The sequence below is a fragment of the Symphodus melops genome (genome assembly GCF_947650265.1).
Source record: "Symphodus melops genome assembly, chromosome: 10".
In the NCBI taxonomy this organism is placed as follows: domain Eukaryota; kingdom Metazoa; phylum Chordata; class Actinopteri; order Labriformes; family Labridae; genus Symphodus; species Symphodus melops.
Genome location: NC_136700.1, coordinates 21,570,115 through 21,598,064, shown reverse-complemented (window position 1 = coordinate 21,598,064; position 27,950 = coordinate 21,570,115). Strand labels below are relative to the sequence as shown.

General features: G+C 40.4%; 2 protein-coding genes and 1 long non-coding RNA gene across 3 annotated transcripts; 1 reads left to right on the top strand and 2 right to left on the bottom strand.

Annotated features, from left to right (window-relative positions):
- Positions 1-234: 234 nt before the first annotated feature.
- Positions 235-15,270, bottom strand: gkup (glucuronokinase with putative uridyl pyrophosphorylase). Its single transcript, XM_079354451.1, has 23 exons — positions 15,109-15,270; positions 13,941-14,047; positions 13,325-13,369; positions 13,088-13,241; positions 12,912-12,983; positions 11,929-12,017; positions 11,657-11,813; positions 10,774-10,851; positions 10,545-10,636; positions 10,314-10,419; positions 10,150-10,229; positions 10,000-10,068; positions 8,783-8,843; positions 8,649-8,665; positions 8,478-8,535; positions 8,227-8,319; positions 8,078-8,138; positions 7,861-7,974; positions 6,746-6,803; positions 5,669-5,737; positions 3,004-3,067; positions 2,398-2,469; positions 235-1,100 (listed from the first exon to the last, which is right to left on the bottom strand). The coding sequence occupies exons 1-23, from the start codon at positions 15,163-15,165 to the stop codon at positions 1,005-1,007; spliced, it is 1,869 nt and encodes a 622-aa protein (XP_079210577.1). The 5' UTR covers positions 15,166-15,270; the 3' UTR covers positions 235-1,004.
- Positions 15,271-16,969: 1,699 nt separating this feature from the next.
- On the bottom strand, positions 16,970-23,732 carry LOC306830431 (porphobilinogen deaminase-like). The gene is made up of 14 exons (XM_079353931.1): positions 23,295-23,732; positions 21,512-21,565; positions 20,905-20,977; positions 20,167-20,216; positions 19,929-19,984; positions 19,341-19,418; positions 18,964-19,041; positions 18,796-18,871; positions 18,538-18,651; positions 18,411-18,449; positions 17,928-18,047; positions 17,745-17,798; positions 17,326-17,412; positions 16,970-17,234 (listed from the first exon to the last, which is right to left on the bottom strand). The coding sequence occupies exons 1-14, from the start codon at positions 23,316-23,318 to the stop codon at positions 17,061-17,063; spliced, it is 1,077 nt and encodes a 358-aa protein (XP_079210057.1). The 5' UTR covers positions 23,319-23,732; the 3' UTR covers positions 16,970-17,060.
- On the top strand, positions 22,550-27,260 carry LOC306830432. Its single transcript, XR_013779960.1, has 4 exons — positions 22,550-22,694; positions 26,048-26,171; positions 26,396-26,449; positions 27,085-27,260. It is a non-coding gene; the product is annotated as an uncharacterized lncRNA (long non-coding RNA).
- Positions 27,261-27,950: the final 690 nt, after the last annotated feature.

Sequence of the window (27,950 nt, the reverse complement as noted above, 5' to 3'; positions counted from 1 at the left end):
CAGAAAATTGGTGAGTCCAGCTCTGTGCAAGCACAAATTTCACCTTTGAGTGACGCCTTACAAAGATTAAAGGTGTGAGCTTTGACTTACTGTAACATAGCTCTGGATGAAGGGCCTTCTTTCCCCACTCTACCACCCAGATGTAAACATACACTGACTGACGGCTGCATACTCTCAAGATGAAGAGAAATTTAGGAACATGTTGTATAATGGTAAACACAAAGACACAAGGGCTGCATATCACTTTTTTATTCAAATTAAAATTCATCATAAAAAGATTATAACACGAGGATAAATCTATTGCTTGATATAATATCTTTAAAAACAATTCGGAGTCATGAACTTGAAATTAAATAAGATCCCACTATGACATAGAAAAAAAAATGGCTTTGGTAAGTTTTTCTTATGTTAGCATATTTTTTATCAAAAGTTCAATTTAAATAAATTGTGTTACAAAAAATACATTCATTATTTAAAGCAAATACACAACTGAGTACAAGGGTCACATAGAGAGGGACTTCAAGATTAAAGTCTTAATAATACAAGTTGTAAATTTATGAGAAGAAATTTGCATTTCACAAGGAGAAAGTCATAAAATGCACAAAAAAGTGAAGAAACTTATATAACAACTTTAAAATCAAATTTTAAGAGAAATAACGTTGTTCTATTATGTATACTTAATTGTACAAAACTGGATACTTATCACACCTTCTATGATCATAAAAGTCCTGAATCTCCTATGATCTAAAACTCATTGAAATATGGAGATGACACTTTTTTAAAGTTCGTGCCTTTGTTCATTATTTGTTACTACTACCAAAGAGGAGTGACGCTTCCAGCTAATCAAGTTGTTTTCATGCCTTCATGTAACTGATCACTTTGCAGTCAGACATTTCTCATGGTTGGACATACGGAGTCTTTGAGATCGTCTGTCTGTCGTACTCCTGATGGCCGTGAGTTGTAGCATACTTTAGCAGCCGGACGGAGTCCCGGGGAGATGTGAGTCAGTGTTGGCGGCTCGTCGTGCCGGCAGATGGGTTGTACGGTGTGATGACACAGAACACACAGCCTGCCTCCTGGAAAGCTTGCCTCATCTCCACCTAGTTGGCAAAACACAAACTGCATCAGACGGCGGGCTCTGAATCACACATTCAGAGTTTACAAATCTGAACAGAACTATCACAAACAGCACATACCTGACTTTGATCAGTGTTTGATCATATAATCAAGCTAAAGAGTATGCTATCCTGCAGTTACGTGCACATAAATGAACAAGGGGCTTCCTTGTTTGTTGGTCCACACGCTCTATTTAGTGCTTTTAGTAAAATGTTCTCACTCTAACATGTCAGCGCTTAAATAGAAGCGTAGAAAAGCTCTGACGTACCGTGAGACGCATCGCAGGGCGCATTATAGAAATGGCATATTGATCATTAAAGGGTTAACAGAGCTACTAAACCAAAGACAGGTGGAAAAGAGACTGCAGGTAACAGTTTAGAGTTAACAAGATGATTTAAACTACCTGCAGAGTGTATTCAAAAATCCATTTATTTAAATAGTGCAACTGAAAGGCTAACTGTACACACTCTTAACTCCAGAAACCACTCCTGGATTTTCTTTGCATATACAATTGTTCATGCTTTAACTATCCACCCACACACTGAGTTTGTTTTAATACAGGTGTTTTTTTTCCTGTTCCTTTAACAGTGTGACAACACGTGTCATTCCAGGGGTAAAATCATTTAATTCATAAAATGCCCTTTTGTGAATTTGAGCCTGTGGCCCTCAGGATGTCACTGACATCCTCTTAAATGGGTATGACATTTATGTGCATATGTTTAAGGGCTTAATCTTTTGTATAATGCAACCAACAAAAAAACATTTAACCACAGCAAGCATAGGTAATACTAATAGTATTTAGAGTGAACAGGTGTGTGAATGCAGCAGGGAGAAGATTGTAAGCGAGCAGGCACGGGTGATGGTGTTTTAGGTGCAATCCTTTTCACAAGGTTTTCTGTGGGCTTTTGGCTTTCTAGAGATAGTACAGTGGACAGAGTAAGATATCGGGAGAGAGATAGAGAGCTGACATAAAATGTGGAAAAGGAGCTACAGGTCGGTTTGAACCAGGATTTAATGAGGAGGATATCTGATGATGATGATCTGTAGTGCATGTATAAAAAAACAGCTTCTTTCTACCCCTGCATTGACCTGTGATTTATTTGTCTCAAAGCTTCTGTTTTTTTTTCCATAGGAAAGAGAGATACTGTTGTGTTTTAAAACCTATGATATCTAAAAGGTATTAAAACTTTCACAACATTATAGTCAAAAAATGATCATGCTAATGCAAATTCAAAAGTTCATCTCAGATCTTAATGGTTAAAACCGACAGTGCAGACTTACCAGTCTGGCATTATCCAAGCACAGACCCAACACAGCGCCGCCACTGCCGGGTAACTTCACCGCCGAGCCAAACTGCAGAAAGCATCAAAAACTTCAAGAGTGCAAAACCAGCAACACACATAAGGCCTCCCCCTACATCTCTAAACATCATCATACATACAACCACGTCCTTTCTCTATATATTTGTCCATCCCGTCCTCTGCACAGAAAGACACAAGGAAACTAACGAGGAGTGAGGGAGCAAGGAAATGTGATGTGAGAGATATCATTTAATCAACCCAAATACTTTGATTGTGCCTGATGAACTAATTTGATTTATGGGACTCAGAGTTTCCATCTATGCCATAAAGATAATTCTGTTTAATTAAGTTTGTTTTGTACCATGGTTCATAAGCGGGAAAAAACTAATAAAACAAAATAAAAAATACTTTATTAGCTCCTTTGAGCAGATATCAGGGATGCAATGGAGTAGTCCTTCAGATGGCAGGTCCTGCTTCCGGTCGAAGTGGGGAATACACCAATAAGAGACTCGAGATGTACCCACAGATGGTGAGTGGATCCTGCTTAATGAAAATGTTACTGCTGTTGGCGGGTGTGAACACCTACCTGCCTCGCCAGCTGAGCCATCTTGAGGTTTCCAGGACCCAGGCAGTCGTCAGTGTAGACAGTCCTGTGTGACATGTCATTACTTTAGCTGGGATGTTCAAGCCAACATACTATGCAAAAGTCCCTGGCATCTATCAGTAGACATTGAACTTACTTGTGCTCCTTATTAGACTTTGTCGTGTGCACATCAGGTGTGGAAACTACAGATAAAAACTACACCCCTTTAACAGCTGTCTGTGTAGCCACAAGCAGCAAGCATGGATCGGGCTGCTGGTTAACACTGTGGTCACACATAGCTCATTAACGCCTGTTACACAGTGTGACACCCACACTGCTGTGGACCATGCATACCGACCATTAACTAACAGAAGTTTGAGAGTAACCAGCACCAGGGTGAAGTGCAGGAACAAAATCAACTTCAATGTGACTTGTTTGGCCTCGTACACTTGGAGCGTCTGCCTCAGGCTGGTGTGTTCTGTGCATGGTGTACATGTTACAGTCATATGGAGTGTATATAGAAATAAGTGGTGATGTAAAGACTAATCGTGAGGCAGAGAAAAAAGGATTCAAAGGTGATCTTAATGGAGCAATCAAGTGATATAATGGTTTATTTGGTGATACAAGACTGAAAATTGGCATGAGTAGTCTCCATGGATCACTTGACAATAAGCCACCCACAGGTACCTGACATTTCACGATGAGCTTTGCCAGTGGGAGAAAACTCCTGACAGGTTCTACCAAACTGGACAGGTCGTAGGTGAGAAGTCAGACAAAACACAGTCAAACAACCTTTTGAGGAACCCAATACATTTCTATGAGAAAATATATCATTTAGAGATGCACATGGCGAGCAGCAGTCATCTTGAAAGATGGCCGCCATCATGAAATTTCAAGTGGATGTGAGCGGTTTCTTGTCAAATGAGCCTATGAGATGTACCAATGTTCATGCTTGTATCACCAACTAAATGATTTCAAGAACACAAGACACAACCACACAGGAGAGAAGCTGGGGTCTCTACTAAGAAGTGAGTTTAACATATCCAGGGTCTCTTTGGGTGATCTGGCTTCACTAACCCTGACATACGAGATCGTGATCATCAGTCCTATGAAGCTGGTTATCAACCTGATAAGTCAACCCAGAGTTGCCAAGAGCACGTTCACATGAAAGGGGCGGAGTTATCTTCATTTAACCTATCACAATTATCACTGCGTCTGCTGTCAGCAGATCGTCATATCTACAAACTGATGAAACTATATGAATAATATAAATATGTTTAAGACAAAAAGGCTCAAAGACTAAAGTTACACAGCTGCAGGAACAAATGCAGTAAGGACAAAAGGAAATAAAAAAAGGACAAACTTATTATATTTGTCCCATCGTTAGTTCATTTAGAACTGAGTAAATAAATCCTGTTTCTTCTGTGAACTGAATGTGACGATCTGACTCTTTAAAGTGGAGAGTAGGACAGTTTGAGAAGTTCAGCTGCAGCTCTGAGCATCACAAACAGAGTGGCATGGAGACATTAAACACTTAATCCACTTATTAACCACTAAACATTATTATGAAAGCACAATTCAAAACCAGAAGAAAATATTAGTAATTGTACATCTTCAACTTAAATGCTCTGGTACTTTTCCAGTCTTTGTTGAAGAATGAAAGATATCAGTAAACAATAATCATTAACTTAACAGACTATAGTTCAATGTTAAATCATGCGGGACACATAAAGTGTCCTCCCCCTCTCGATCAGCTCCAGGAGCTCCACGATCTAAAGATCTGATTGGTCAGTAGGTGGAGATTTTCACAGGTTGATCTCTTATCTCCAACATAACGTGCTCCGGAGCAGGTTATGTGTGCAGCAAGTTACCGAGGTGATATACCCAGGCAACAGGTGAACAACCCTCGTAGGACTGAAAACCCAGAGTTAACCCTAAAGTGACCTCACTGACCTCAAATCCTGCTTCGTAGTACAGGCCCCAGAACAGAGAACAAGACGTTTTTTATTCGAGGGACCTTTGTCCATGTCTGGGCTAAGCCCCCAATCTCCTCAAACTCTAGAAACGCCCCTGACGTAGCCGTGGTGGTCATGTAGTGGTCGTTGTCGACAGACTGTTGTCATGGAGACAGGACGGACATGCAGCGCTTTTATTCTCGCGACACAAATTTAAGGCCAGATTTGCTCCAGTCAGCGGAACACAGATTAAGATGGAGACGGCGCTCAGGCAGTCAAGAGACTACGTGCTGAAGATGGTCACTCTGCTGAAGCTGCTCGAAAAGCTGAGTGGGGAGCTGAAGGAGAAGGTGCACACTATTGAAAACTACGAGAGCTATGCGGAGGAGTGGGATAAGTGGGTCAAGACAGAGAAGATGCAGCTAGAGCTAGACGATGTTATCATGTCCCAACTCATCATTGTACTCTGATGTTATCGAATCGGCTGGCCTCTCTATTCTAAGACGAAATAGGCTGCTGCCTGTCTTGGCCAGGACACTCCTGTAAATGAGATTCCTAATCTCAGTGAGGCTTAATAGGTTCAATTAATTAAGTAGGTTTTGACTTTTTTCCCCTTATGGAAAAGTAAATACATAAAAAACAGCTTTCAGATGTCCTACAGCCATCATTCATAGCTCATATGCATGAATGCCTCACATCAGTGTGCTGCTTACCTCCTCAGCTCAAAGTTCTGGTCCATCAGCTGTGCCAGGCGGCTCCAGTCTTTGTTCTGTAGAGCCATCCTGAGGGGAGGACATTTAGTGTCAGTGTGATGGTTTCTGTTTTTTAAGTTTCAAAACTTCTTAAAAAATCACGTTAATGAGACTTTAAACAAATTACGAGATGAAAGATTCCTTTATTTTTTATTTTTTAAAAACACCAATGTACTTGATAAGCTCTTCTTCTCCTGCATTCGTTGTGTGAGCGGTGCTGCAAACCACCTTGTGAGTGTGGTTTGGCCCTTTCACATTTGTGGAGGTGACTGGAGCTTCTCATTGTGGGCTGGATGTGGTGTAAATGCTGCATCATGCTGGTTGGTTCCCTGTCTTCTTCACACAGTTTTTGTCTTGTCTGTTATTTTCTCACCTCTCTCATTTTCTGTCTTGGGGAAGCCAAAACGCTTCCACGACTCCAATGTAAAAGACAGTGGCGCAATCTTGCTTTACAGCTGCTGACTCAATAACCGCTGCTTTTTAAAACCATCTGCCTCTGTTGACGCTCATGCGAGTAACGTAGGATGTTAAACAAGGGAATCATAAATAGATAGATTCTCTGCTGTCTAAAAAACTGTTGAAATGTATTTTTCAGATTACCAATGTAAACCTTAATTTGACTCATGTTTTATGTCTGATTTGTGGCTTTATAGTTTCTAGCTGCAAAAAGCGTCATATTGCATCACATGAAGAAAACTTCCAGGCAAAGAAAAAAATATTTCTCTTGTCTCAGGGCAAAATGAGGGTTGGACTCACAACCATTCAACACTACTACCATGTTTCTAATGATACACAGCTTCATGTAAATGGGTGAAGTATCCCTTTAACATAACCGTAACCTCCTTGAGTGTTGTGTATAGTCAAATATATTATTATGTTCATGACACACCCGACTGTGTAAGTGAATGAAAGGTTAAACAGCAGGAGTATTCAACATCAGAAAGTGGTCCAAAGGCTACACAAGCCTTCAACCTCTGATCTAATGCGTTATATTACGCAAATGATTGACCAATTTCCACTTTAAAGAATGAAACCAACCTTGCTTGATCCGTGAGCTCTGCAAAGGTCTTCATAGCTTCAACTACCAGAGGCTCTCCTGTGGGGCGACAGAGGAACATCAACCAAAGAACCATCCTGTCACCATTTACAGCTGCTCTTAAAACATTAAAACTGAAGCATGTATGTGAGCTACAGATGCAAACCACAACATCAGTATTAGGACTGAACATTTCAATCATCTTCATTTAATACCAGAAACGTTGCTGTGGGGTTGGTGTCACATTACAGCATGTTTGACAACAAAGCATCCACTGTTCACATTTTCCAAAGCAAAGACTCACAGGGAGTGATTTGTTAAAAGCATGACTGACACGTGTACAGGACATAATCTGCAAAGAGAAAAGATATGCGGTCTGATATGATAGGTGAGTCTTTTTGTGGCTATAACTTCATTTTGTGTCGTCCTTGTGTGTTAAACATAACTAGCCAATAAAGCTGATTCTCATTTTGAAGTAGGTGGTGATAACGTTAATCCCAGCAGAGAGAGCCAGGCTGGATTTCAGGATCAAAATGTCATATGTTCTATAACGAGGTCATTTCAACAGTTGTGAAATGATGTTGATGTTTTCACTGCTCTCGTCTCTGGCTGCATTTAGATAGGAGATACAGCCGGCATGAGGGTTTTAAACAATGAAGGAGTTATTTGCTATAAAATATGTCACAAAAAAAGCTTCAATATCATCCCTGAAAGATTTAAGTAAAAGCAACTGTCAGGAGCTCTTTATTTGTGTGTGTTTTGTCGCCCCCTGTGGACAAAGTATGAAGTACAAGGGCTTCATTAAGAGCACTTATCCAGACATGGAAACATTTAAAGTCTTTGTCTAATAAAGCTGTCGAGACAAAGTTGAAGGGTTGTCTGAAAATAGTGCACTAATGTCAGCATCAAACCCCCAAATATTAAATCTACAGTTTCTAAAGACATTTAAGACAAAAAGCCCCACATGGAACCAGTGTAAAGCTTGGCAGACGTACAACTAAAATTGTGTACAGTGTTGGTGTATCACGTTGGGTAAAGGCTTCGGTTGGACTGTAATTAGATGTCACAATGCCGACATGTTCTTTCCTTGACAAATAAACGGATAATGAATAAATACCACTGAGCCAGCGCTGTCGGATGTTGCTGTGGATACGTCCGGAGTCACTTGGGTCGCTCAGGTAAGCCAGCCAGAAGGGTGGAAGCTCACTCATGTCCATTAAAACATAGTCTCCTGAAGATGGGACACGCACACGCACACGCACACACACAAATATATTAAATATTTGTACTTGCAGGTCTGCTCAGCAGCTACTGAATGATGGTGACTTTAGTACCATATCCCTGCTCCTCCATGAGCGTCTTGCTGAAATCCATGTAGACTAAGCCTTCATAGACCTGCAGAAAGAGGCAAACACCCTGCTGCTACTTCGTCGATGATAACTGTCACGTCATTCACTGTGGACAGATAGCGTGAAAGTCTCACCTGTACGACTCTGTCCTGCAGGCCAGCAGTGATGAAAAGTTCGTCCGTCTCCACGTTGAGGATGAAGTTGGCTCTGACTGGCTTCGGAAGATCCTGGAGTTTAAATCCAAAAATATATTTGAACACATCCTAAACTCTGGAGATAAGAGACTCTTTGTCATTAGATAAACTGTCTGAGGTTGTGATAACAGCAAATTGTCGAAGGTGTGAAAACCTGATTACATCGATACAAAGATAAACACAATGCTTACGTTGTCTGTGATGTTGTAGAATTTCATGAGACACTTCAGGGTGGCTGAGACGATGGCGCTGTAAAAAAAAAAAAGGGTTGTAAACAAGTCAATTTATATGCAGATGTTTGCCAAATAACTAAACCTGCTTTTACCATAAATAAATAAATATCATAAAAACACTTTATTTACCTGCTTCCTGCGAGGCCCTTTAAGAAAACAGAGACAAATGACTCTGTCAACGGAGAGTTTGTTACGGTGTTTGACTTAAAGTAGACTGTGCGTTTTACGTTCCTTCAAGTGAACAGTGTGTTCAGGATACTCACCACCTGCCGAGGAATGTTGGTGTCGTACTTCAGTGTGAAGTTCTGCTTTGTTAGGGCAATACTGGAGGAAACACACACACACACACACGCGCACACACACACACACACACACACACACACACACACACACACACACACACACACACACACACACACACACACACACACACACACACACACACACACACACACACACACACACACACACACACACACACACACACACACACACACACACACACACACACACACACACACACACACACACACACACACACACACACACAGTTGAAACATAGTGAAATCTGCTCGTGTATCAGAGCAGGACCAAAGTTGTCATGTGATTTTAAATATGATATATGAAGCCTGATGTTCCATTACCAACTGGAAAATGAGGCTTCTTTTGTTGCACATGGACAGATGTTCATTGTCTTTCATCCTCAGGCTGTCATGGTCGGATAAACATGAACTCACGATGTCAAGGTGAGGTTTGCAGAAATGACTGGCTAAGAGTGCTCAAAGGTAGAAGAACGAGCGGTGTGTAGGTCCATGAGGCTGCATGCATTACGGTCTCCTAATGCGTGGTGGTGAACGAGGTAAACTGCAGAGGATCATGTAGTTAAGCCAAAACAAAGATGTGTTTGAATGTAAGTGTGTTTGTATGAATGTCAGAGTTAAATTCATTAACAAAAAACTATATAGACAAATATTCTTCAACAACCGCTTTTCCATGACAATGACGAGACGCTGACGATCTAAAAAAGATATTGTTGACTTGTTGACTCTTTCCTGCCTGTGGCTGCTCCGAAGACACTTTTCTAATCTCACTGAATGCTTCCAGCAGTTAGGTCGATATCCATTTATGTCCTTATTACAAACAATCAGTGTCAGAACAAAAGCGGCCAGAGACTCAACTTTTTAGTTGGTTGGTTGTCTGCACCAGGCTGGGACTGACAGTGGATTCAGTTTGTTTTAACCAAACTGGTGAGGTGTGAAAATGGCACAAGCTTCAGATATCTTAAGTTCAATTTCTGCTTGCAAGAATGTTACTGTGAATATCTATCATTTTTACCAGTGAGAAACACTGATAGGACTGGGAGTAATTCTGCAGTAAATATCTTGAATATAATTCCTTCCGTGTGTGTGCGTGCGTGCGTGCGTGCGTGTGTGTGTGTAGATTCCTTGATAAAGCAGCATGCCATAGATGCTCCTCTCACCCTTGTTTGGAGCAGAACTGGTAGAACTTCTTACAGGTAGCCTGCAGCAGCCGCAGACCACCCAGGTATCTACGGTGCACAAGGAAAACAACTTCAGTTTTTTGAAAACATGAACACTTATCAGTGTGTCTGTTTCAGCTCATAACACACCCTTCCTTTCTGCTGATACAGAATAGATCTTGCAGGCTTCCAAACTCTGTCGGGTCATTGAGCGGGTGAGGGACCAAAACCTGCAAAGTGACAGAAATAGTCGGGTGTCTTTTTCACAGTGTATCCCCTGATGAAGGAGCCTCATCTTAAAAAGCATGTGTTACCAAAGTCTGGCTCTCCACGAGAGTGACCTCAGCCCAGAAGTTAGAGATTGACATGGCGATGGTTTTTCCATTGAAGCCATCTGAGGGATTCCCCATAAGTCCAACCCTGTGAGTCATCACATGTTTGAAAATCACTTCTTTCACTATTCAACAGACTCTGTGCCAACAATCCACTGCTCTTTATTTGAGTTATACCAGAGGGAAAGGTAGCCTGTAGGAGTGTTTTCTTACCGGGCGTATGATCTGCATGTGATTGGCTGAGCAGGATTTTCTTGTTGCTTGGTAGAGTAGTGTGTGAGCCACTTGGTATAGTCTGACAAACCCTGACAGGAGCAAGTATATCTAGATTTCATCATGATTAATGCCACAGTATATAAAAGGTCTTCTCCTCAGTGTTTAACGCTTATAATCAGTGATTCTAAAAGCAATGAAAAAACAAGCTAAAGTTTAGGATACAAACCACTTGTCCGATGAGCTGGAAGCCAGTTGGGAGCTTCATCCCAAACACGTCCAGTTGTTTCTCATTAATGAGCCACTCCTGAAAAGACCACAGAAAGTTAAAGTGCTTATTTCTTCATGAAATAATTAAGTAATGATGTGTACTTGTAGCCCCATCAAAGATGTCCCACCTGCACTACTTCTTGAGATTACAACCACTCGACCTTACTGTCAGACAGCCATTCCCTTCAGGATTTCTGTCCAACTGTCCACTGTCCAACTTCTGTTGACCGCTAACAGCTGCTAGCTATGAAGTGTGTGTGCGCGACTGTGTTTTGCTGTTACCCTCATCTGCCCAGGGACAGGGTTAGCTGAATCTGGTACAAAGCATCTTTTCTCTTGTCAGACTAATGTTATTTTGTACACTGTTTCTGATTCCAATAAACTAGTAAATTAAAAACTAAATTCATTTAAACTAAACTCCCCCTGTTCTATTTTGCCTTTCTGCAGTTCGACATACTGGCCCTCCAGTTCTGTTTCTTTTTATTTGTTTGGAGCCAGAACAAGGATCGAGTGCAAATGGCAGTGTGACATGCCTGGAAGTCTTCACCTGAAGTACTGAGAAATGATCATCCATGTAAATCTGATCAGACAATGACTGCTGGTGAGTTCTGAGCTTCACAAGTCATCAGACATATGAATGTGAGTGTTTAAATTCAACCTTCTCTTAATGCTAAGTGACATGAGATAATGTTTGTTATGATTTGACAATTTACAAATAATCGAGAAGAATGGAGAAGAATGATACCTTCCTGATTTGCTTGTACAATTTGCTTGCTTCCTGATTTGTTTGTAAAATGATAATTGCTGCTCAGTTCACACTTATTGATGAAGCATTCACAAACCCAGAATTGTCCGAAGGTCCTGTCTCTGGCTCGAGGCTGCAGGTTTAGAAAGTCAGACAGGTAGGACAGTGTGTCTCTCCTGAAGCAGTAGAACACCACACTTGCTAGGCGGGACGCCGTCAGCCCATCCTGCGGCTTCTCAAAGAAGCGATTAATCCTGATCCAGGAAAAGACAACAGGTTAAATATAATACACGACAGAGCATTGAATACTAAGCCTGCATTATCAAAGCTCTGTGCATCACAGGGAGTAAAGGAAGAACTTCTTCTCACCTGTGTGTTTCAGGGCAGACCTCCACAATTCCTCTGGAGCTGCGTTTCTCACTTTCCTCTAGCTCGTAGTAGATCATCAGCTCTCCAGGCTGAAACCAACACACAACCACAGACTAATGTAAGGTACAGACTAATGTAAGGTACCAACAACTTCCCCTCCATAGAAAAGACCATGCAAAAAACATTCATTAAATGTTTTGTCTTCTACAAATGTCTTGTGTTTTATTTGGTTAGTTTCAAACTACTTTTTTCTCTGATTTAAACTTAAAGTTGACATTTTGTTCTGATCATCATTTTAAAACTTACTTATAGTGTTATAATGGACAAAATGTCATATTAAACGCGGCCAAAGTTTCAGATCATGAGGTAAGAAGGTGTTGGAGGAACCTCGGATAAGTCTGCAGTGCGGCGCTAATCGGCTTGTTCTGCAATTCTGCAATATGTCCCACGATATGAAACCAAGAATTTCACGAGAAGGCTTCAAGCCTCTACATAAGCCGTAGATTTCATTTACAACAGGCTCTCTCTCCGTGCACTGAAGCACAATGGTTGAGTTGGCCAATCAGAAGAAAGAGGGCACACGGGGAGGCAGGCCTTAAAAAGACTGCTGAGAGGAGGGTTTTTAAGAAGGCTAGTAAAAGAATGATAATACTCTGTAGGATTCACAGAGTGACGACATGAAAAGGTGAAATGCAGTATCTTTAAACCAGGATATACAGCATACACAGATGTGCATGTGAGAAGTTTTAGGAAGTGACAACATTACTAGAAGACAGACGTTTCTGTTTGTCTGTACAGCAGCAGACCAGCACTGCTGCATTCTGAAAGATGATGGTTTTTATCAGGAAAGCCTGATAGCTTATTTTCCTCCCGAGGACCTACTTTTGTTTACATTATCTTTTCTCCGATGGAATGATTTTTTGTGTGTGAACATACTTTGAGCACTACATCCTTGAGCACATTTGTATAGTAGTAAATCTCACCTTTGACCTGAAGAAACGGATAACTTGAGCGATGTCAAAGTTCTGGTCCGCACACAGCATGTCTCCTGCAATCTGTTTCGACATAAAGAAGACCCTGACTGTGTGACAGAAATCCATTCTGACAAAGTGTAACCTGTCAGCACAGATGGAAAGAAGAGTTGTGAACTTATTCGCACCACCATGATGTCGTCCTGAAGCTTGCGGCTGCGTATGGCCAGCTGCAGGTCAGCCACAGCGCCAAGGCGGTCCTCCAACGTGGTGCTGCCATCATTCACCAGGTTCTCCAGGGGGAAGTCATTAGCTGTGGCCCAGCGCTCAAAGTGCTTATACCTGGTCAGTGTTACAAAATGTGTCTACTGTTACAGGACTGCAGGAATCGGCCCAAACTGAGATATACAACAGCTGGTACTCACTTGTCTGCATTTGTGACTAGAAACACCTCTGTGAACAGCTGCCGCCTGGAGAGAAAGAGGGGCTGTTAACTCAAGAAAGGAGGAGACTTTTTTATTTTATGTAACCCCATGTACCAACGGTAGACCGAATCAACATGGATGTAGTGTCTTACAGCAAATAGCAGAGGTCAGATTCGAACCGACTGCTGCTGAGAGGAAGACTATGGCCTCTGTACATCTGGAGTTCAGCGTAAGTTCAAGCAGGAAGGCTGCTATTCTTTCATGCATTAATTCACCTTCTCATTCAACCTCAAACCTCTCCCCCTAATACTTCCACATCTTCAGGCTGTAATCCACTCCTCATCACACCATCCTCATTATCATCATCACCAAAATATCTGTGTCCCCCTTGAACCTGCTCAGCATTGATCTTGAAATATCTAGTATTTTTAATACCATTCCAATATTTATCCTGGTTATACCAAGTTTATGGTCATGAAGCTTGTTTGGAAAATGCCAAGGTTTGCCATGATAACTGGTCTCATATCTGGCAAACTGAGGGGCGTCCCTAAAAGCTTTGTGGGTCGCCGACCTTCTCTGGTCAAAGAAGGTAGGATAACTTGGCCCTGATACGTACATGTTGACAGTTTCCCACCAAAAGTCAAGGATCTTCTTTCCTCCAGTACCAGGAAGTAAGGCCTTCGGTACTCCGGTTAAGTGGCTGTACAAGCCCGTGTCATCATTCTAGGTGGCAGAGGACAAAGAAATGCATGGATGGATGGGTGAAAAGATCAAGGTCACTTTAACACTTTGCATCACCAAGTGTTTTAAAACAATATAGTGTCAAATGATTGATAGTATCAAAATGGTACCAAAACTGCCCTTATCATTAATAACTCTAAAAAGTAAACACCTGTCGGCCTTTATTGTGTGCTGATGGAGAAATTAACTATTCACACTACATTTTTTTATTTTTTTATTTTATATTTAAAACAGGCTGTAAACATGTTTAAAAATGGGTGTAAAGTGACTTCTGGGGCTCTTGCAGCCAGCATCATGTGGATATCTGTTTAATACAACAACTATGAAAGAGACAACCAATTGCTAAATGTGACAGAATAATTCGAAACAATAATAACTTCTTAAGTAATACACCAGGGAGGACAATTAAGAAACAGACCAACTGATAAACACAGAAGGACATTATTGGAAAAAGCGGTTTGGTTGTTGGGCTCAGAGTCTTATTGGCTGTATTCAGGTGCTGCTAAAAAAAAAAAAGAAAAAAAAAACTCGAAGCCAACATGTTTTCAATAATAACTTGAATGACTTGAAAAGTATAAATGTAGCCTTATAGCCTACTATCTTGGCAAAGTGTTCCGTAGTACATGGATACATTGTATTAATATGTGCTTATCAAGGGGGATCCTAAGAAACATTTCTCATTGAAAAGGGCTCCATGCTCGGAGTTTGATTTACAACAGGCTGTGTTGTGTAACGATGAATTGGGTTGAAAGTCACCAGTTAACACGGTCACTCTTTAAATCGTACCTCGGACTGTGTCCTGTACATGCTCAGTGTTACTCTGCTGACTCCTGTTTTTAACATAGAACATATATAAATATATATTTGTAATACACGCCTGCTCAAGCATCACAGCAGCAAACTGACAGGTCACTGACAGCATTTGGGTTTACTGTGAGCACATACTATTAAGGCTGTGACTGCTCTTCATAACAAAGCTGAACTTTGCACCGTCTCACATTACCTCCTCTATCCTGCAGCAGCGTACATTAAAAGCTTCCTACCTTAATCTGAGCCTCTAAAACGGTGCCGTGACCGGCTACCAGCAGTATACAGATCATTGTAGAGACTTCACGTTGTCTCGGTGTTTCTTTTTGGTCTGTACACACCACAGTGCAGGAAAAGGGTTTGTGTTTGAAGAGCTCAAATATCCCAGCATCAATGAAGTGGCCTCCTTCCGCAAACGTTTCAAAATAAAACGCACCAAAATATCCGCGCTCATGCAGAGCAACAGTACAAGAGACAGCAAGATAGCTGATCAAAATAATCAAAATCAAGATATAAGCATATAATTGTATTTTATGGGCCTAATAATGAAACCTTTCTTTTTAATCTTAATACATTCTGTCTCATAGTGCATTGTTTTATTTTTCATTGTGACGTGAGTAAACTCGCAGCTTGTCACATTTCTGTTTATTCAATTATAAAAACAGGAAACAGAGTCTTGCAATCAGTTATCTAATATTAATGAACTACAATACAGTCCTTGGGTTTATTCTATTTGTACACAGGCCATACACAAGTAGTTTTACAAATAACGTTTAATCAAATTATATGTCCTTCTTTTAAGACAAACCTATTACTCCAGAGGATACACATGTTGAAGAGGAAGTCTTCATGCTCTAAGAGTAGATATTTATGTTGAATGACTTTACAGGCAGCTTGTGGAGGTGCACAAAAAAAGGTGCAAATGTGTATGGTCAATTAGGATAAAAGCTAAAAATGTTAAAAAACAAAAAAAAGTTATTCTTGTTGAATGACTTTAGTATAATAACTAAGGGGTTTACTTTTAGTCTGGTTAATGAGAATCAATAGTCAGATCCTAGGTCATTACACTTGGTCAGTTTGGTTTCAAAAACGTTTAATAGACACGAATCACAAATCTGCCCTTTAACAAAAACACTGTCCATCTGCCCTAAAGCATCCATAACAGTTATTGTCTTTATGAGTCCTTTATAAATATCCAGTTAATACAAATATTACATCTTCATCAGCTTGATACCATATGAGTCATTTAGAAACTGGAATGAAAAAACACAGCAGTACCAGAAATCAAAATACAATAAAATACAAATAATATTCTGCTCTGGACCGTTTATGAAGTTTAAAATAAGTGAAGTGAGTGTGGCTGTACAGCTGTCTTTCACTGTTATGGTTTGAACAAATATGCTGTGATAATTCAAGTCCAATGACGTGTTTTACATCTCTGACACCAAGGATTCCCAAAGTGTGGTATACCGCCCCCTGGTGGGTCTTCAAGTAAATGCAGGTTGGCAGCGTGGATATTTATGAGTCACGAATAAGATCTCTTAATTTTATGTTTCCGTATGTATTAATCTTGTTGCTTTACAAATAGTTATGTGGTTGTATAATTTATTTGAACCACATAAATTACCTACACTTATAAAATAACAAAATGCTGAGTCATGTTGCCAACATTTATACAAGTTGCAGCAAGGGACACAGCAGGACAACTTAAATAAAAGGACATTTGCTTCTCTGACTTTGCATGAAGACTGAGGAAACACATTTTTAACAGCATTCCCTGTTGACACTGAGATTTGATTAAAAACATCAGACAGATTTAACCACCAGGTTATCAGAGAGGGAGGATTCTTTAACAGCTGTGACAGTGATTGAAAGCAGTTTGGTGTTTCTCTCTGATAATCCCAGTAAGGCTTCATGGCTCAGGAGAAGGTTCTCTATGTGAGAACAGACGGGAACAAAGAGTCTGACAGCTACAGACTCAGTCATTGGAGCAGCAGTAAAACACTGAGCGCAACTTTGGTCAAAGTCAAGAATCCTAAACCTTTACCTGCCGAGCTCAGGAAGTCACCGTCCTCTTAATAAACGCCAAACATGTAATAAAAAAAATAAACTGTGGAGTTTATTCAACATGACGCTGAGACAAGACACGTCCACTCATCCAACGGCCCGCCCCTCCGCCTGTGAAGGATTATCTGGCGTCGTTGAGCTGCCTTGCCTTCGTCAGGATCTCTTTGGCTCCTTTGCTCAGCAGTAAATCAGCGAGGTTGTCCCCAAGCCGCTCAGCCCGGTCCTGGTCTTCACCTGAGATCTTGCTGGCTGTGACTCCCACTCGCTGGACCCTCTTGTCCTCCCCATCCAGGCTCTGTCACACAAGTTATGAGTTTACAGTTTGGCTAACGAGCGAACACTTGTCGTATGTTTTGTGCGGTCTCTACACTACACTCAGCTGTTACCTTTTCAGCAGCGGTGATGCTCGTCTGCATGGTTTCCTTCAGACTGTCTGATCCATCCAGACTGTACACGGCCCCCGTCAGGTAGAGCTGGAAGGAAAATATCAAACTGAGTAATTAGCTGAAACCAAGCAGCCTGTAAACTGACAGAGGCCACATTCACACTGCAGCCAAAGTGACCCTAATCACATATTTGTACTTCTATTTGAATCAGATCAGATTTTCTTTACGACAGTTCGAGCAGCAGAAATCACACTGGATCTGATCTTTAATAATCAGATTTATACCACCTTCACATGTGGTCATAAATCAGACACAGGTCTTCTGCTGTGATGGAGGACGTAAGTTGAGGGACAGTCTCCTCGTGAATTGAATTTTAACTTTTATGATGCTGACTCCAGAGTGTTGTGGAGCACGCTCACCTGTGAGTCCTTCAGCTCAGTGTGTACAGCTACTGGAACACTGCAGCCTCCCTCCTACAAAGAAACACACAGTCAATGAAATATTTAAACTGTGGTCCAATGACCGTGTGTGTGTGTGTGTGCGTGCGTGCGTGCGTGCGTGCGTGCGTGCGTGCGTGCGTGCGTGCGTGCGTGCGTGCGTACCAGGCGTCTGAGGAAGGCTCTCTCAGCTATGCAGCGCAGCACAGTGTCAGGGTCGTGGAGGACAGAAACCATCTCCAGGAGGTCGTCGTCTCGGGCTCGGACCTCCACAGCAAGAGCTCCCTGACAACACACACATGAGGGATAAGTCAACACACACATGCGAGCACACACACACACACACACACACACACACACATAGTAATCCAGTGAAAGAAAGGATCTTGGCTACGAAATCACAACAAGGAATATCTAGTCAGCCTAGCTCCTAAAAGCGAGCTCACCCAGCAGGTCATTGTTCCCAAATCAACATCAAGACTTTCACCAACAAATGTGTGAGTGAGCACAAGTGAGCACATGCTCAGATTTCATTTTATAGGTTTGTGTTGATTCTGCCGCCATTAATGAGCAGTCAGAATCGAGTATTCACCCAGGTCATGGTACAAACACTTGTTTGTATTTTACTGTGCAGCCCCCTGCTCTCACCTGTCCAACAGCATACATACAGTCCTCAGGCATCAGGATCTAGCAGAGGAAAAGACCAGATGTTACACAGACATGTTACCCGCAGACTTCACAGGGACGACTTCAGACCATCATCAAGCGCTCATACCTGGCTGATCCGGTTCTCCCAGCCCATCCTCCGCAGGCCGGCAGCAGCCAGGATGATGGCGGCAAAGTCGTCTTTCTCATCCAGCTTCTTCAGACGTGTGTTCAGGTTCCCACGCTAAAAACAAACGCTCAGGAAAACAGCTGAGGAACAAATATTCCTTCTGACGAGTGAGCACCTCCCCCTGAAAGCTTCTGTACATCAAAGGTTTCCTGCTCTGATCGGGTTCTGACTGTCTCCGCAGAGTCTTTTGAAAGATACAATGTCTTTGAAGACCAGGTGGGGGAATCTCTTCTTCAGCTGAGCGGCGCGGCGCAGGGAGCTGGTGCCGATCACGCTGCACAAACACAATGAAGGAAGTCAAGCTGTGCACATAAATGACGAGGAGAACAACAAACACAACTGGCTGAAGAGATGATTCCACTGTACCTCTTTTCTGGCAGAGTCTCCAGAGTTTTCCCTTTATGTTTTGGGTGAAGCACCACTGCATCATGGGGGTTTTCTCTCCTAGAAGCAGCAGCAAGCAAACAACACTGATTAGAAAAACAACCACCATGCTAAAGTGACTTAAAGCAAAAACAGCCAGTGATTAAATATTGAAGTACAACTGTCCACAAGTGAAGAGAGAGCATCTTTGGAACGAGGCTGGAACTCTAATGAAGAACAAGTGTCTTCACCTGCAGCTGTGTTCAGTATTTGATGCTTTTTTTCTGGCTGTAAAATCTGATGTATTTCTCCTTTAAAGCATCAAACACATGTTGAATGGAGACATACAGACACACTGAACACTACATTGTGAGACTCACTTCAGCACGGCCCCGATGGTGAACCCTGGAGGCAGAGTGGTGGGAAGGTCTTTGAGCGAGTGAACAACCAGGTCGACCCTGAAGGACACACGAGAACACAGTCACATTCACACGCTGCGTTCAAGTCTCCCCGTGTCAAATAATGCAGCTGTTCAGTCTGATGTCTTCAAGGCAGCTTCAGAACAGAAACAGCTTCAACGTGTGAAGAACAGGTCAGACTGTTCTTCAAAAGTCTCAACTGAACTTCTGATGAAATGCTGAAACATTTCATAAAGGGAAACGTAAATTACAGCATTCAGTTGCTTTTGAAAACCCTTAAAGATCCGTTTCATGACGTGTAACAAAAGCAAAGTTAAATATTATTATGCTGGGAGGTAACTGAGGTTATAAAAAGAACTGTGACAGCCTGTAAACTAGAAGTATCCATTAGTGGTCGTGTACTTCATGATGAAGTGTGCACTCCATCCTAAACCTTTTCAGACGGGTCGTTGTGTGTTATCTGGCTGAGTTTTGCTTTGAGTTTGTTGAATAGGTTTCATGGTTCTCAGCTGTGTGAAGCCTGCGTGCTGTCAGTCACAGATGACTCACTCGTTCTTCTCCAGAGCGTTCTCCAACTCTTTAGTGAACAAACTCTTCTCTCCAATCTGAAAAAAACAAAAAAAGACAACAAATGTTCCATTTATCCAACATCAAACTTAAATCTGACTCTGATCCAGATGTGAGCAGTGAGCACAGACTGAAACTGAAGCATGTTTTTTTTTTTTTTTATGTTTGTCCATGTTTTCATGTGCTCTCAAAGTATCGTGGTCGTCACGACGAGCCTCACCTTTGATAAAGCTGTGTCCAGGATTTTGTCTCCGGTCGTTGTCATGCCGACTGAAGGAGGACACGGAGGAGGATATTCAGGTGATCGTACATACAAACTATATCAGCCACACCACATTTCAACACAACACTGGACAGGACAACAGCTATTGTCTATGTGAAGATCTAAACACAAATAAGAAAATTGGATTATCAAAAATCCAAAAATTTGACGCAATCTGACATCGTTTCCATGGAGACGCTGTGAGCTCGCGTTTCGCCATGTTAAACAAACTGTGCTCAACGTTGACTATTGACTGATAGTCTTCCCAACTTTGGCCTCGTCAGTCGACATTTAAATGAGTTGCTTGGTAGCATTCCTCGAGGCCCCTCGTCCAAACAGAGTGTGAGCATGAAGGGAGAGGGTGGAGGGCATTGTTTAAGTAAATGTGCTCGTGATGTTCTTCACTTATGTTTCTTCAAACGGTTTCATTTTTGTGCAAAATGTGAAATTAACTAACACGTTTGATTCAGGGTCAACTTAAAATCAATGAATTATTTGTCTACATTAAAAACAACGCCCTTATATGGACATATGACAGAACATGGATGCTGATATTGATATCTCCGTCATCAGCTCGTATCGGTCATCTGGCTGAATGATGAACAGATCAGGCCGTGATGACGGTTCAACTAACAGTCAAAGAAAATGTTGATGCAGCTAAAACGCCTGTGCAGGTTCCTCTGTGCTGATTCTCACCTATTTCCAGGTGGACGTCACTGTACAGCTCCTTTAACGTGGCGGCCACGCTGTCAGTCTGGATGCGAGCCAACTGGAAGAGAAGAACACAGAGGAGCTTCACTTTATCTGGACTGTTCTGGTAGTTTGATTTAAAAAAACCTCTTCCGTTCCGCTCTGCGCTATCTGAACCAGCACAGCGGCTCAAAGTGTCATTTCCTCTGACTTTAAATCTGCTGCTATTTATACAAATCAACTGATCCATCTTTTATTCTTAAAGTTATAAACATGAAATCACAGTTTTCCAGAACCCGAAGTTACATCTTGAAGTCCACTCTTTGATTCTCTCTCCATAATTCATGTTTAGCCGGCACACTGAAGGAAGGTTATCAAACTGTTCACACTGTGATACATCATCATAACACCTTTCAAAATGACACATCTGCTTTAATAATGAGAGCTCATATTGTACTGAAGATGTGAAATAACTTAGGCAAAGCTGCCGACAAAGAGAGAATCAGAAATATTTAAATCAGTAAAAAATGAAGAAGCTGAGCTGTTTGAATATCTGAGAAGTTAAAGTTTAGTTGAAGTGGAGCTCGTGGTTGGAGTGAGAGTAGTACTGTACCTGGCTCTGGCGGGTCCCGATACGGATGACTCGACTGACCTTTCCATTCCCGTCCTGCCGAGACAAAAAAGAGAAACAAACGAGAGTTAATTTACTTCAAGAGTTTCTTACTGTCGTCCTTTAATCGCCTTGAAACACAAACGTCCTCCTCTACTCGTAGTTTCGAGGGGTGTTCTCTGCACGCCTCACCCTGATGTACTTGTAAGGTCCTTCCTCCATAATGCTGAGTGTCTGCACTGAGCGAGTGCACTGTGCCTGCTATTGTGTCCTCTGTCTGCCTGCTGGTTCTTAGTAAGGAGATGTGCTGAGGTCATGTACACTCAAGATACTGAACAGTGGTCTTTTTCTAACGGATTTATCCCCCCTCCCCTCCTCCAGGACCTCCACCCAAAGATATCTCTGGCTCCAAAAGATAAAGGTGCCAATTCATGGAGTCCGTTATAAAAGGCAGGGAGGGGTGGCTGAGAAAGGTCCTGTGTCTGAGGTGTGGTCACAGGGTTTTTGGTACTCAGAACAGTCAGTGGTTAGAAGAATTTCTCCTCTAAAATGTTCAGCCACAGAAATCAAGATAGCTGCAATAAAGTGAGACGTGAATCTGGGAAAACAACATCAGACGTAGTAGACTATAACTACTAGTAGGGAGCAAGCTTACTTTAATAATATGTATAAATGAAAAATACACTACATTAAGAGAGGAGCTTTGGTCTAACTCTGGAACTCTAGAGATGCAATAACCTATAAATCTAATATATATTTGCAATGTTTTCCATTCGAAGCTATGCAACTATTTCCACTCTTACAATTGACTGGCATCAAACCTTTCACTTTAGAAGAAAAGTAAACTTGCTGAAAACCATCGATTATTTATCTCAAACCCATCAACTTCCTTATTATGAGTTTTATTTATTCATGAATTGCATCAGTGAACTCTGGATTCATTATGTCGTTATCATTATGCCACTATTTGAGTGTAATGACTTTTCAATATTAAAGGACTTTTTTTTTTTTTTACAAGGATCGTTACTCTGGCAATGTAACATTTTGAATAGAAAGTGACTGAATATAAATAGATCTCCGGTGTTTCGATTTTAAAAGTAATCTGGTGACTTTCAGCAGAGTGTGTCTGTCATAGATACTCTGTATTTAATTTCGTTTAGTTTATCAAATACACATCTGATGATAGGTATGTATGGAAATAATGATTTTATTAAATCGTTATAGTTGTTGATAAGGCATGAGACATATAGATAGATAGATCGATAGATACTTTATTGATCCCGAGGGAAATTCAAGAAACTGCACTATGTATGACAGCTACTTAGCCTGTCCCTGTTTTCAAAAGCTGAAAGTCATCACTTAACAAGATAACTGGTTTTAAAATCATAACACCCGGTTCTTATCTGACAAATATTAACAATTTCTTTATGAACATTTAAAAAAAAAAAAAAAAGAGGTTAAACAGAAAAAAAAAAAACTGTTGGATGGTTTGCGGGGAAATTAATTCTGATTAAACCAGTTTATCAATGTAAGAGGTCGTATGTGTGTTATAGGTACATTATTTAAAAATAAACCATCAAACCAATCAGTTGTATTTACTTTTTGAAGCTCCTTGATGTCAACTTTTATCAGAAACTACTTAACTTCCCCATCGTCCAATGAGAGAATAGAACACAGAGACTGACACAAACATTGACCAATCATAGCGCTCCAAATGACGGAGACCGTGGAGACTGGGATTCATTCATGCAGAGTATAACACCGGGTCATTTATAGTGAAACTCACCGGACAACTCTCTCCCTCTGACATGTCGATGGTACTTTTCGCTCTGTCGATATTGCACGAATCAACAGCGACTTTTCAGCAACATGGACGCCATTAAAAACAAAGATCACGTTGAAAAAAAGACAGCCCTCTCCTCATGTAGCTCCACTATGAATGAGTGCTGAACTCGTGATGTCATTGGACAGCTTAGGGGTCGTTTCCTTGTTCCGTCTGTCAGTTTCCTTGTGCAGGGGACAAACTGAGTAGGATAGTACACATCTTAGGGAGCTTTGGATATGTCTCTTATCTTTTGGAGATAAAGTAAAAGATGTGAAAAAGTACTGAAATAAGATGCAAAAGGTCATTTAAGATAGTCCAGATCAGAACTTCAGCTAAATCTGTGTTTCAACTAACTAAAAAAATCTCTGTTTTGTAACACCGTGAATGCTCTTCTTCTTGTAGTTTATTGGTGCATTACCGCCATCTGCTGAGCTGGAGTGTGGATCAGACTTCTGCCATGGGAAAACAATAAATATAGGCCTACCTGTTATGTAAAGATATAAATATACAAATAATAATAAAATAAAATAATGCTAAATTAAATTAAACAAATACATAAAACAAGAAATGATGTGTATCAACCCTGTTCTTGTCAGGAGCTTTATTACATGTTTGGTCTATTTTTTTCTCTAAGAACATTTCCTCTTCCAAAAAGTCTTTAGTTGCTTAAATATTCCCCTCAGTCTCTCCCTCTTTGTCGCGCATACAGCTGACCTCCTATAAATCAATGTTGGACTGTTTCTGGTTTGTTGCAGTATGAACATGATCTAGTTGGTTGTTTTCCTATTATTTGAAGTTTTTTTTGTTTGTTTTTGTTTTTATTTAACCTTTGTCCTGTCTCAGACATGTGATTATGGCTCCCTCATATCATTTTTGAAACTTTTCCTTCCATCCCCAACCTTTTTTTGTATTCCATATACATTATTTTCAGTTTTGTTGATGTTCCAATGTTCTTGCCATGTTTTACTAACTTCACTGTTTATGAATGTATAGCCTTTGCTTTGAATATTGCAATTGGTAAATCGATTGTTGTCCCTTTATCAATTGTTTTGCGGGTCTATCAGTATTCTCGTTATCTATGCCAACAAGAACGGGAACCCAAACAAAGCTAATGTTCAAGCCCTTATTGTAAGATCTGTGAAGGATGTGATGAACTTTATACATCTTGTCATTTTCACTGTTTAGATACTTATGAGTGATAAAAAAAAACTATCTGATGCTTTTGTGTGTTAGTTTCTATTGTTGGCTTCTGTCTTTTGGAGGCCAAGTATTATACTGCTCTATATTGATGTATTATCAGCTGTCCTTTTCTTAATGGCTACATTATATTTAGTATTGAAAACTGCTGCACAAGTACGTCCTGTTTTATGTCATTGTCTGAATTCTCTTCTTGGGTAATGGTCACTTATAAACTATGTTGATATCCAGTTGAAGACTCCAAGTTACCAGAAAGTACTATCATACTATTGTTATAAAAGCAAGTGTAATTAGCCTATTCTGCATTTTTTTGTTTCTAAATGTAAATCTAATTATATAAATGTACAAACAATCGGACAGGTCAGTCGACAAAAAAGCAATAAGTACAAGGGAAATTGTCAAAACACTACTACTACTACAACTATACCACTATCAATAATAAAAATAGTATTACTAAAAATAATAGTTACACTGACACACTGACAGACTCACTTGGAAAACTATTCTGAATAAATTGAAATGATTGACATGAATGTTTGGTTACTAATACAAGAAACTCAAAGAAACATTTTAATTTAAATAAAAAAAATCAAATAGGGGGATCACCACTTTTCTATTGACCTTTTGGCAATAATTTTATGTGAGGAACTTTGCAATGTTTATTGAAGCAGAGAATTCTGTTGTTTGTCTATCGTCCGCTCAGAAATGGAACATTTTATCTGCCATGATCTGCCACTGATGTTGATGTTTCATCCACTGCCAAGATCTCTGTTTCTGATCCTTCTCGTGTTTTCGTTAACCTCACATTTTCTTCATCAGTTACTGTATCAGTGAGTTTCATCAAAGATTAAAGTAAAATGTTTTTCAAAGCTTCTGCAAACAGAATTAAAAAGATTCACTGCAGACATTTGTAGAAGTCAATATGCCAGCAGCAAAGACATTTGGTTGAAAAGCCAGAAAAATGCTAGGGCCTATTTCTCTTTGCTGATTTTTAAAGATCAAGTGAAATTCTTTGCATAATAACAACAGCTAGTATCAGCTATATAGCCCACCAAAAACGTTTCCTTTCTCAGGAAAAAAAGCAAGCATTTACTTCCTGGGATTAGAAATAAACTGATAACGATGTACTGCAGGTCCTCAAGGTGTATCATCTCAGGCGCCCGTACCTCGTATGTGGTTCAAATATTCAGAGCTAATGTCCATTAAGCCATGCTTTCTCTCATGAATGAATCTTATTATTTTCTAAAGTTCCTAGGCCTATTAATTGTGTTAGACTATTTCTGTATATAGTTATTGTGTGTGTGTGTGTGTGTGTGTGTGTGTGTGTGTGTGTGTGTGTTTCTAATCGCTTTGAATATAGATTTAACCCATAAAGTCATAAAGTCAAGTTTGGGAACAAGTATCCTAAAAGTGAAACAAAAAAGTGTTATTTAGTGTAGTATAATTTATGCCATGTTGTTGAATTGATGAAGTTCCCAGTTTCACTATATCTCTGATTTTTGTTAACGGAAGCAAAGGCTCCAGACTTCCCCCATGCTGAGGAGCTGGCCCTCCAGGCCCATCATTGAGGGTGTAGCTGGAGGCATGCAGTTGCTCATCTGAATATGCAGGAAGGAGAGGAGCTCTATGTCAAAGGAATAGGTGAACCATTAATCACTCATTAATAATTTTTTTTTTTTTCATGATTAGTGATTTAGTTAACCACTGTGACATTTTACAGCAGTTGGACATTTGAACACTCTGTTGCAGCCCCCACCATATGTTGGTTGGAGGAGAGGAGCAAGGAAGTAGCTGCATCATTGATTCTGTGTCTCTTTATTGTGTGTGTTAACAGAAGATAAATGTTCCTCTTAATTCACTGACAGGAGGCAGATGATGAGGACACAGTGTCAGCATGCTCTAGCCTGGATTCGAAGAAGGTAAACGAAGGAAACTTTAACCCTCATATCTTGAACCTTGTGAGTGGTATTTGGACTAAATCAATCCATTCTTGTATGGGTGTACTTGAACCACAACCAGCAGAGCCAAACAGCTGAAGATGAGGAAACTGCATGAAGTTGCATGAAGAGATTAAATTGCTTGACCAACAGCTTGATGTAAGTATGTAGTCCTAAAGCAAATTCTCATTAAGGTCCCATGCTTTGTCATGAATTGTAACTAAACTGAACATCTTTCTTTCCCCTCACTTACAGCCTGCTTCCCTAAACATTATGATGTGTAGGGGGCAAAATATGTTTTAATGTTAAAAACCTAAATTTGGTTCAATGTCTATCATCATTTGGTAAATTGAGAGCAAGGTGCAATATATGTATAGCCTTTCAAAAAGGTTATTGTAGACATGGCATGCAAAGCTGATGCACCACTGATGATAGGGATTTTAATGTTGAAAAAAAGGGAATTTTTTTTAGACGACCAAAGGAAAACATTATGAATGAGAATTTATTTTATTTTTTCTGGGTGTGTGTGTGTCTAGTTTGGATACGGCCACCTGCCCTGGAGCAAGTTTATTGATCTGTTGTTATAGTGATTTAGCTTAACCTGCTTCAAGGCACAGAACAAGCATGACTGAGGTCAGGTTATCCTGACATTATCCAGCCAAATGAGTCAGCCACGTACGATGACCGGTGACCAGGACACAAATAAAGCTCGGGAGTAGAGAGGGGATTACAATGCCTGGTACCATCAGTGAGGATACAACCATTTCATGAGTGGGAGTGGAACGATTCACGAGATCAGGTCATTGTTTTTTGTTATTCTTCAAATGTGAATATCATCTCCTAAAAACTTTGACATATTTCAGTCTCAAGATCTGACATGTCTTTTCAATCAAATATGGGGGTGTAATGTTTTGCAAATCTTCACATTCAGTTTTTAAAGTTTTTACGCAATGTCCGAACTTTCTAGGAGTTAACATTTCTCGTAGTATTTGATCATGTTGTGTTTAGTATTAAAATACAATGAGCGCTTCATGTTTTGTATTTAATCCAATTTGAAATTCATCATTCCTGTCAGATAATATTCATATATTCATAATATTCATAATATTCAAATCTTTTGAGAATCTTTGTGATTATGGTTTTACCTCGAAGTACCAGCAAATGTAGCCCTTACTGTATTGTGACCAGAGGTAGTATTTGAAGAAAGAGCTGATGGTTTTATCAGCCCACAAAGGTTTACTCTCCAACCAGGGTCATTCGTGTTTGCACAGAGAGGTCACAGAGGCTTTTTAAAAAAACTTTATTCTAAATGTTTGTTATCTTTGTTTTTTTCCTTTTATCTATGTAATGTAAGGAGTTTAGAATTTTTTTTGTATTAGTTTGTTCTGTATAGCAATGCTCCAGTTTTATTTAACCATTTTAAAAGTTTGTATATGATGGGTTATATGATGAATCATTCAGCTTTGAAACTTGCCTTGTCAAG

What these genes read in the sequence shown, in the direction of transcription:
- gkup (XM_079354451.1), bottom strand. Translation starts at nt 15,165, where the DNA reads ATGATCTGTATACTGCTGGTAGCCGGTCACGGCACCGTTTTAGAGGCT. An exon ending in TCCAGCTCATCGGACAAGTG is followed by an intron (nt 10,637 to 10,773) that starts GTTTGTATCCTA and finishes TGCTCCTGTCAG; the next exon opens with GGTTTGTCAGACTATACCAA. An exon ending in TCTACAACATCACAGACAAC is followed by an intron (nt 8,320 to 8,477) that starts GTAAGCATTGTG and finishes TTTAAACTCCAG; the next exon opens with GATCTTCCGAAGCCAGTCAG.
- LOC306830431 (XM_079353931.1), bottom strand. Translation starts at nt 23,318, where the DNA reads ATGTCAGAGGGAGAGAGTTGTCCG. An exon ending in TCGGGACCCGCCAGAGCCAG is followed by an intron (nt 20,978 to 21,511) that starts GTACAGTACTAC and finishes CTTCTCTTCCAG; the next exon opens with TTGGCTCGCATCCAGACTGA. An exon ending in TGACGTCCACCTGGAAATAG is followed by an intron (nt 20,217 to 20,904) that starts GTGAGAATCAGC and finishes GTCCTCCTTCAG; the next exon opens with TCGGCATGACAACGACCGGA.